General features: G+C 54.5%; 1 protein-coding gene across 1 annotated transcript; it reads right to left on the reverse strand.

Moving 5' to 3' along the window:
- Positions 1-3,902: 3,902 nt before the first annotated feature.
- Positions 3,903-8,356, reverse strand: ARRDC5 (arrestin domain containing 5). The gene is made up of 3 exons (XM_007524943.2): positions 8,081-8,356; positions 5,828-6,036; positions 3,903-4,435 (listed from the first exon to the last, which is right to left on the reverse strand). Exons 1-3 carry the CDS (start codon positions 8,331-8,333, stop codon positions 3,920-3,922), a joined length of 978 nt encoding a protein of 325 aa, XP_007525005.1. The 5' UTR covers positions 8,334-8,356; the 3' UTR covers positions 3,903-3,919.
- Positions 8,357-9,868: the final 1,512 nt, after the last annotated feature.

Below are 9,868 nucleotides of genomic sequence, written 5' to 3' on the forward strand. Positions count from 1 at the left end.
GGACCACATCTTTTTTAAAAAAATTATTATCTTTATTTATTGGATAGAGACATTGAGAGGGGAGAGGGAGATAGGGAGGGAGAGAGACAGTGAGACACCTGCAGCCCTGCTTCACCACTCACTAAGCTTTCCCCCTGCAGGTGGGGACCGGGGGCTCGAACCCGGGTCCTTGTGCGTTGTAACATGTGCGCTCAACCAGGTGCACCGCTACCTGATCTGTCTCTTGCTCTCTCTTTCAAAAACACTCTAAAAAAATAAATAACTCATCCGGGCAGCCCAGGAAGGTGCACGATGGACAGAGCACTGAACTCTCAGGCCTGAGATCCTGAGTTCAATTCCTGGCATCACATGTGACAGAAGGAGGTCCTGCTTCTCTCTCTCTCCCTCTCTCTCATTTATGTTTTATTATTATTTTTAATACTTATTTATTCCCTTTTTATTGCCCTTGTTTTTTGTTGTAGTTATTATTGTTTTTTTTAAAGATTTTATTTATTTATGAGAAAGATAGGAGGAGAGAGAAAAAAACAGACATCACTCTGGAACATGTGTGCCAGGGGTCGAACTCAGGACCTCATGCTTGAGAGTCCAAAGCTTTATCACTGCACCACCTCCAGGACCACTATTATTGCTATTCATGTCATCGTTGTTGGATAGGACAGAGAGAAATGGAGAGAGGAGGAGGAGAGAGAGGGGGGGAGAGAAAGACAGACACCTGCAGACCTGCTTCACCGCCTGTGAAGCGACTCCCCTGCAGGTGGGGAGCCGGGGGCTCGAACCTGGATCTTTATGCACATGTGCTTGGCACCATGTGCGCTTAACCTGCTGTGCTACCACCCGATTCCCTCTAATTTATTTTAAATTCTTTTTTCATTATTTATTTATTGGATAGAGATGGCCAGAAATTGAGAGGGTAGGAGAGAGTTAGAGGAAGGGAAAGAGACAGAGAGACACCTGCAGTCCTGCTCCACCGCTCATGAAGCTTCCCCCCCTGCAAGAGGGGAACCAAGAGCTCGAACCTGGGTCTTTGCACTCTACACTCAACCAGATGTGCCACCACCTGGCTCTCCTCTCTCTGTCTCTCCCTGTCTTTCTCATTCATAACTAATTAAAAAAAATTTTTTTTACTGTCTTCCTTGCTGAATGTAACTTTGAGAGATGGGAATTCTGCCCAGAGGTGACCTTTTACCTGAGTGTCCTGTGACTGTTCCCACAGCCCTAACCCACCCCTCTCTGTGTCCCCAACAGCCCCCCCAAGCCCTAAGGGAGCAGTGTCTCTTTATGTCTATCTGTCCCCACCCCCAGCCTGGCCCCTGGCGCCAGCTGTCCCCAAGCTTGTGGCCACAAGTGTGGGGGGAGGGGCATTGCCTGGGTCCCACCGTCCCCTGCGCCAACCCCCCCCTCCAGCTCCCCTCTGGCCAAGAGAGGCCCCTGGGGGGGAACCCCAGCCTGGGAACGTGCCCCCCAGTACCCTGATGCTTGTCCCCTCAGGGACCACAGAGGCCCCCAGGCCAGGCCAGATGGCACAGAAACAGACTTGAGACTCCCAGGATGTGCCAGAGGACCCTGGGATAGGTGAGAGGTGGGGTGGGGGGTGGGCAGCCCCCTCATTCCAGAGCTGAGTCTCGGGACCAGCTTCCAGGGTGCTGGTCATGTTGGCCGAGGACAGAACTGGCTGTTCCCGCCAGCACCTCTCTCTCTTTGTTCCCTGGTTCCTAAATGGGGGGGGGGGGGTTTTGGTGTTGTGACCACATGCGCCAACACCCCCCCAAATATGCAGAAGCCATCACCAGAACCGAGACTGGGCACCTTTGGGGGGTGGGGGTCCTGGATCCAGATAGGGACAGTCCCCCGGGCTCCCCCCCAGTCACCCTGCTTGGCCTTGTGTCCCCTCCCCCTCGTGTCTCTGGAATGCTGGAGATGGTGGCTGGCACGACAGGGGGCAGACGCCAACCGCTGACCCCCCCCCCCCACTCACCCCGAGTCCCCAGCTGGTGAGGGCGGGCCTGGATTCCAGGGGTGTGATGTGGGTGGGGAGGCAGGAAGTGGGGACCCCCCCCAGCCCGTTGGCCCACCTGGTCCCCCCAGGGGCTACAGCACAGGAAGTGGCCCCAACGCCCACCTACTTGCCCTGTGGCCCCCTGAGTCTGGGGTGGGGGGGCAGCCTGCGGGCAACGGGGCAGAGGTAAAGGAGGGTGGAATCTTCTAGCAGACCCCAGATGGAGATACCAGAGGAAGCTGGGTCTGCCCACGGATGTCTGGTTTGAGTCTCTCATCTTTGTCTCTCTGTCTCTTTATGACTTGGGGACCGATGGATTTTTCAGATGGGGAAACTGAGTCACGGGCCTGGAGCCTGCAGACCACAGGGCAGGAGGTGGTCCACTGGCTACCGTGTGGGATTTGCTGGCCCGAGGTCCCGAGTTTGAGCCCCAGGCCACTGAATGGCCCAGAACCGCTGAAGCACATTTGATCTGGTACCTTTTTGTTTTCCTTCGGCTGGAACCCTGGAATACTTCCACTCCCTTGGGCCACTTTATTTATTTATTTATTTTGGTGAGTTAGTAAGAGAGAAAGACAGAGACTGACACTGACTGCAGGCCGGGAGCTTCCCCCGGTGCCATAGGATCTGCTGTGTGGAGCCTGCGTCAAGCATAAAGCAAGAGGGGAGCCCTCCCCAGCGCACTCTCTCTTTCCAGCCTCTGTTCTGCCAATTGAGCTATCTCTTTACTTATTACCGAGGGAGGAAGGAGGGAGGGAGAGAGAGAAACACACACGCGCCCACACACGCCAGATCCCCACTCCAGCCTAGTTGGTCCAGAGGCTTGAATCTGGGGCCTCAGGCTTGCAAGTCCAGTGTCCTACTGGCTGAGCTATCTTCCCCAGCCGCAGTTTCTGCGGAATTCTGGGTAAGGCTTGTCCTGCCCACTCCACCCCCCACCCACCCCTCCTGGTTCATAAATTCTTGGAGGAGGAGGAGGCAGGGAGGAAGGGTGTGTCCAGTTCTCGGCATCTCATTGGTCAGCGGAGTCATATGATCGGTCTGGGTGCAAGGCATGCTGGGAGTTGTAGTCCAGTTGTGGGTTAAAAACTTTTGAAGTAGCAGGAAGGTTCTGCAAACAGACTCTCCTGCCTGAGGCTCTGGGGTCCCGGATTCAATCCCCAGCATCACCATCAGCCAGAGGCGAGCAGGGCTCTGGTCTTTCTCATTTAAAATAAAATAAAATAAAATAAAATAAAATAAAATAAAATAAAATAAAATAAAATAAAATAAAGGGGGGAGTCGGGCGGTAGCGCAGCGGTTAAGCGCACATGGCACAAAGTGCAAGAACCGGCATAAGGATCCTGGTTTGATCCCCCAGCTCCCCACCTGCAGGGGAATCGCTTCACAGGCAGTGAAGCAGGTCTGCAGGTGTCTGTCTTTCTCTCCTCTCTGTCTTCCCCTCCTCTCTCCATTTCTCTCTGTCCTATCCAACAACAACATCAATAACAACAACAATAATAACTACAACAATGAAAAATAACAAGGGAATAAAAGGGAAAATAAATAAAAATAAAATAAAATATCTTTGAAAAAAAGGATTCTGATTATTGGATAGAGACGGAAATTAAGAGAAAAGGGAGACAGATAAAGAGAGTGAGACAGAGAGATAGAGAGACATCTGTAGCCCTGCTCCACCAATCGTGAAGCTTCCCCCTCCCTGCAGGTGGGGGCCAGGGGCTTGAACCCTATATTCTGAGAGAGAGAGAGAGAAGCAGAGCATTCCTCTGGCAGCTTCAAGCCAGGGAATCGAACCCAGGGTCTCACATCACACCCAGGGTCCTCAGGCCGATAGGCCCCCCAGTCCCAGCCCCCCAAAACTCCCCTCCTGGGTTCCCTGGGCTGAGCAGCAGGAGGAGAAGAAGGGGAGAGTCTGATAAATCTTTAATCCTCAGGACTGGTGGGATCCTCCTCCTCCTCCAGGGAGGCCTCCGGGGAGTGCCCAACGATGAAGATGGGGAGGGCGGCCTTGACGGAGCTGAGAGACCAGGGCAGACGCACGGAGCTGAGCAGCTCGTAGTGGGTGCTCATGAGGTCATTCTGATTGGGCCCCGGGCCGCTGAGGGCCAGCACGGTGGGCAGTGAGAGGGTGGCCCCCACCCGACCGGTGCTGAAGGGGGCGATGGGCCCCGGGGCCTCTCGGCGCAGCAGCTGGGTGCTGTCGGCCCGGGACCGGCGTTCGGCCGACGGGGTGAAGCCCTGGTAGCTCACGTGGGCCACCAGCACCGCCACCACCGCACGGATGGCCCGGGCGGTGCGGTTCTGCACCTCGGCCGTGAAGCTCAGCGTCTCCCCGGGCCGGAAGGTGCTCTGCTCCAGCCAGAGCTGCAGACGCACCCAGCCCCGCCCGCAGCAGTGGTAGGACACCTTCTTCTCTGCCGACGCCGACAGGGGCCTCTCCTGGGGTGGGGTGGGGTGGGGCACCATAAGCAAGTGTCCCCTGTCCCCTGTCACCCCCACACCCGAGGGGAGAGGGGGCCACCCTCTGAAGGTCAGTCTGGAGATGGTAGGGCAGAGGTAAGATGCCCTGGGCCTGGATGATCCCTGGCACCATATGGCAGGCACCCGCAGCACCAGGGGAAGCTCCACTGCAGTGTTTTCTCTCTCTTTCTTTCAATCACTCTCTCTCTTCCCCACCCACTGTGTCTGTGGTTTGGTTTGGTTTGAATGAAGAATTCATTCCAGGAGTGGTTCAGTTGTGCCTGTGCTAGACCCTGGATCCATGGAAGAAAAAAAAAAGAGAGAGAGAGAAAGAGAGGGTGGGGATGGATAACATAATGGTTATGCAAAGAGGCTTTCACGCCTGAGGCTCTGGGGTCCCAGGTTCAATCCCCTGTACCATCATCAGCCAGAGCTGAGCAGTGTTCTAGTAAAAAAAAAAAAAAAAAAGAGAGAGAGGGAGTGAGAGTGAGTGTAAAACGGAGAAAGAAAGGGAAAGGAAAGGGGGGGGGTTGAGGAAACAGCATAATGGTTATTATGCAAATAGCTCTCTTGCCTGAGGCTCTGAGGTCCTAGGTTCAATCTCTAGAACCACCATCAGCCAGAGCTGAGCAGGGCTCTGGGGGAAATAAGAGAAAATAAAAAGAAAGTGGAAAAGGATAAAGAGGAAGAAAAACAGAAAGAAAGAAAGAAAGAAAGAAAGGGAGGGAGGGAGGGAGGGAAAAAGAAAGGAGGAAGAAGTGATCATGAAAGGGAGAAAGAGAAAGAAAAAGGGAGAAAAAGGAAAAGAGAAAGAAAGGAAGGAAGGAAGAAGAGAAAAGAAGCACGGAGGGGAGACAGCATCACGGTTGTGCAAACAGACTCTCACGCCTGAGGCTCCAAAGTCCCAGGTTCAATCCTCCGCACCACCATAAGCCAGAGCTGAGCAGTGCTCCGGTTAAAGAGAGAGAGAGAGAGAGAGAGAGAGAGAGGCAAAGACAGGCTGGATGGTGGCACACCCAATTGAGCACACAGGTCACCAGGCATGAGAACCCGGGTTCTAGCCCCCAGGCCATGCCTGCAGGGGGAAGTTTCCTGAGCAGTGGGCCTCACTCCCTCACCTCCTCCCGATCTTCATTTTTAAATGTTCTCTTTTGAGACACGCACACTCAGAGACAGAAAGAGAAGCAGGGTAAGCAGAGAGACACCCCACACACACCACTCTACTCTCTGAGGAGCCCTCTCTGGTGCTGCCGTGATCCCCCATGTGGTACCAGGGTCCGACTGAGAAATTCGCCCACCCCTCAAGTACTAGCCCTTGCCCGGCCATCTTCCCCCCCCCCGCCTCCCCCCGTGGGTGGGCTGGGGGCTCACCTGCAGCAGGTGGCTGTGGGTGTCGGTGTCGGCCGTGGCCTGGACCTGCAGGTAGACACGCTTCTTTGCCAGTACGATCTCACGGCCCAGGCAGGAGGCTTGCAGGAAGTAGCAGACATGGCCCAGACGGCCGCTGAAGCTGGAGGGGAGCCGGGGTGGCAAGTTGAAACGGAAGTCGAACCTGTGGCTGCCGGCTCCTAGCCAGTTACCTGAAAGCAGAACAGGAGAGGAGTCAGGAGGTTCCAGAACCTTCTGCGGACGTGGGGGGGCGTGGGGAGCGGGGAGGGGGGGTCACCTTCCTGCTGCTGCTTCTCCTGCTGAGGGCTAGAGACTCAGAGATGGAGACAGGGAGAGAGACAAATACCTGCAGCCCTGCTCCACCGCTCCAGAAGCCCCCCGCCCCCCCTCAGGTGGGGAACTGGGGACTCAAACCCGACTTCTTTTGAGTTGTAATGCATGCATCACTGCCGGCTCTTTCATTTTATTCATTCATTCGTTCATTCATGCCTATTATTTGTTATTATTATTATTATTATTTTTTCCTCCTCCAGGGTTATTGCTGGGCTCGGTGCCTGCACCATGAATCCACCACTCCTGGAGGCCATTTTCCCCCCTTTTGTTGCCCTTGTTGTAGCTTCGTTGTGGTTATTATTGTTGCCCTTGTTGACGCAATTCTTTGTTGGATAGGATAGAGAAAAATGGAGAGAGGAGGGGAAGACAGAGAAGGGGAGAGAAAGATAGACACCTGCAGACCTGCTTCACCGTCTGTGAAGCGACTCCCCTGCAGGTGGGGAGCCGGGGGCTCGAACCGGGATCCTTACGCCGGTCCCTGCGCTTTGCGCCACATGCGCTTAACCCGCTGCGTCACCGCCCGACCCCCTATTTGTTATTATTTTAATATTTATTTATTCCTTTTTGTTGCCCTTGCTGTTTTATTGTTGCAGTTACTATTGTTGTTGTTGTCGTTGTTGGCTAGGACAAAGAGAAATGGAGAGAGGAGGGGAAGACAGAGAGGGGGAGAGAAAGACAGACACCTGCAGACCTGCTTCACCTCCTGTGAAGTGACTCCCCTGCAGGTGGGGAGCCGGGGGCTCGAACTGGGATCCTTACACCGGTCCTTGCGCTTTGCGCCACGTGTGCTTAACCCACTGTACTACTGCCTGACTCCCTCATTTATTATTATTATTGTTATTGTTATTGTTATTATTACTTTGCCTCTAGGGTTATCGCTGGGACTCAGTGCCAACACTCTGAATCCACTGCTCCTGTAGCTATTTTTTTCCATTCTCTCGGATAAGACAAAGGGAAATTGAGAGAGGAGGGGGGCTGGAGAGAGAGAGACAGGCCAGGCAGTGGCGCACCTGGTTGAGCACACATGTTACAGTGCACAAGGACCAGGCTTCAAGCCCCAGGTCCCCACCTGGATGGGGGAAGCTTCCCGAGTGGTGGAGCAGGACTGTAGGTGTCTCTGTCTCTCCCCTCTCTCTTATTATTTTCTTTATTATTTATTATCAGAGACAAGTCAAGAGGAGAAGGGGAGTTAGAGAGACAGAGAGACACCTTCAGCCCTGCTTCACCAACTCGGGAAGCTTCCCCCCTGCAGGTAGGGGTGTTTCTGTGGGGTTGAACCCGGGGCCTTGTGCGTACTCCACTACCTGGCCCACCAGCCTTATTTCCTTTCCTGAGATGAAACTGAATGTATTTCTTTCCTGGTTGGTTGGCCATATGTGAGGGCCAGGGTTCGAGCATATGCAGGAACTGCGGTGTCTCTGTGTCTTCTCTGGGATAAAGCACGAGACTCTCGGGCATGAGGGCCTGGGGTTCAGGCCTTGGTATGACCTGTGCCAGAGGGAAGCTCTGCTTCTCTCTCTCTTCCTTTTTCACTTTGAAAAACTAGGCCAGAAGCTGTGAAGCAGCATTTGTCTCAGCTATGCCAAAATAAAATAAAATAAAATAAAAATGAGAGAGAGAGAGAGAGAGAGAGAGAGAGAGGGACTCCAGCCAGGCTCCACCATCCATGGAGCTTCCCCTGGTGCCATTGTGGTTCTCCCATGTGGTACCAGGGTCTCAAATTCAGGTCCTCACAAAAGTGTGTGTTCTAGGAGCCCAGCCACCTCCCACCCCCTCCCTCCCGCGGGACTTCTCTTTCTCCCTGGGGTGAGTGTGGGGGGTGGTCTCCCGATCCTTCCCTGAGCCCCTGAGCTCCTGGCCTGGGGGTGTTTGCCGATTGACTGCTCGAGCACCCCGCCTGACCCGGCACCGGGAAGGTCTTGATCTTGTGCACGTAGTCGGCCTTGTTGTTACACAGGATCTCACGGCTGTAGTCCAGTGAGTGGCCGGTCTCCTCACTCCATTCCACGTAGCCCCGGCCCACCAGCTCCACACGTACCACCGGGTCCACCAGGGTGCTGTGCAGAGTCAGTACCACCTGGCCCTTCACGCTGGAGCCCGCCAGGTACACGGTGTCCGGGGGCAGCACCAGCTCGATGGACTTCACCACCGACATGGGGGGGCGGTGGGAGGCGGGCACGGGGGCCCCCTCCCCGGGGCCGGGTCACGTGTCTGTGACATCAGCTGGCCGGGGTTCCGGGGGCTCCTGGAGGCCAAGGCGGGGACTGGGGCAGGTGCAGGTGAGAGCTGGGGACAGCCCCTGCTTTGGGGAGATGCCCCAGAGTTCTCCCTGGGTGCTGGCACTGAGAAATGAAGAGGGGCGGGGGGGGGGGAACACCTGCAGCCCTGCTCCACCACTCCTTAAGCTTCCCCCCTGCAGGTGGGGACCACAGAGCTTGAACCCCGGGCCTTGAGCACTGTGATGTGTGTGCTTAACCAGGTACTCCGCCACCTGGCTCAATAAATAAAACTTTATAAGATCTCTGTACTTCTGGGAGTGAGAAAGAGAGAGACAGAGACACCAGAGCCCTGCTCAGCTCTGGCTGATAGTGGTGCTGGGGATTGAACCTGGGACCTCAGAGCCTCAGGCAGGAGAGTGTTTTTCATATATACACACACACACACACACACACACACACACACACACACACACACACATATATATATATATATATATATATATATGCCTCCAGGGTTATTGCTGGGGCTCTGTTCCTGCACCATGAATCCACTGCTCCTGGAGGCCATTTTTTCCCTTTTGTTGCCCTTGTTGTTTATCATTGTTGTCATCATTGTTGGATAGGACAGACAGAAATGAAGAGAGGAGGGGAAGACAGAGAGGGGGAGAAAGACAGACACCTGCAGACCTGCTTCACCGCCTGTGAAGCAACTCTCCTGCAGGTGGGGAGCCTGGGGCTCTAACCGGGATCCTGACGCCGGTCCTTGCACTTTGCGCCACGTGCACTTAACCTGCTCTGTTAACACCCTTCTTTGTAATATTTTATTTATTTAGATGAAAGATAGATGGTGGATGGATGGAAAGATAGATAGACGCCAGAGCCCTGCTGAGCTCTGGCTGATGGTGGTGTTGAGGATTGAACCCAGGACCTCAGAGCCTCACGCAGGAGACTCTGTTTGCAGAACCATGCTGCTGTCTCCCCCATATAACGGTCTTTTAATTTCAATTCCACTTTTCATTCTGCAGATGAGGTCTGTCTTGTCCTGAACCACACCTCTCACATAAGTGCAGACCCCTATCCCCCTGCCCTGATGCCTCCTGTCCCCTCTTGGGTCACCTCTGTCTATCTGTCTGTCTCCCTCCTGTCCTCCTCAGGTAGGGAACACCACCACCACCACCCCCCGCCCCCGCTGGCTGGGCCTTGGTCTCTGTGAGTTCCCTCGCCAGCTCCAGGTTTGGGACCCGGTTCCGTCCAGGGGCCATATCTCACAGTCTTCATCCAACAGGTTTTGTTGAATGACTGTGTGACCTCATCCAAGGATAGGTTTGGGGGTCAGCTCTGGTGTCTGGTGGGCACAGGCGTGGGTGACAAAAAGCCAATCGCACTCCAACCACCCAACCCTGGGCCACTCTCTGTCGCCTGGAAAAATAAAAATAAAAAGCATTCCCTCTGGGAAGCCCTGGCTCCTCTC

The sequence above is a fragment of the Erinaceus europaeus genome, chromosome 23 (assembly GCF_950295315.1).
Source record: "Erinaceus europaeus chromosome 23, mEriEur2.1, whole genome shotgun sequence".
NCBI lineage: Eukaryota > Metazoa > Chordata > Mammalia > Eulipotyphla > Erinaceidae > Erinaceus > Erinaceus europaeus.

Coding starts and splice junctions, on each gene's coding strand:
- ARRDC5 (XM_007524943.2), bottom strand. CDS start 8,333: ATGTCGGTGGTGAAGTCCATCGAGCTGGTGCTGCCCCCGGACACCGTG. Junction 6,037..8,080: donor CAAGACCTTCCCGGTGCCGG/GTCAGGCGGGGT, acceptor TTCTGCTTTCAG/GTAACTGGCTAGGAGCCGGC. Junction 4,436..5,827: donor CCCACAGCCACCTGCTGCAG/GTGAGCCCCCAG, acceptor ACCCCACCCCAG/GAGAGGCCCCTGTCGGCGTC.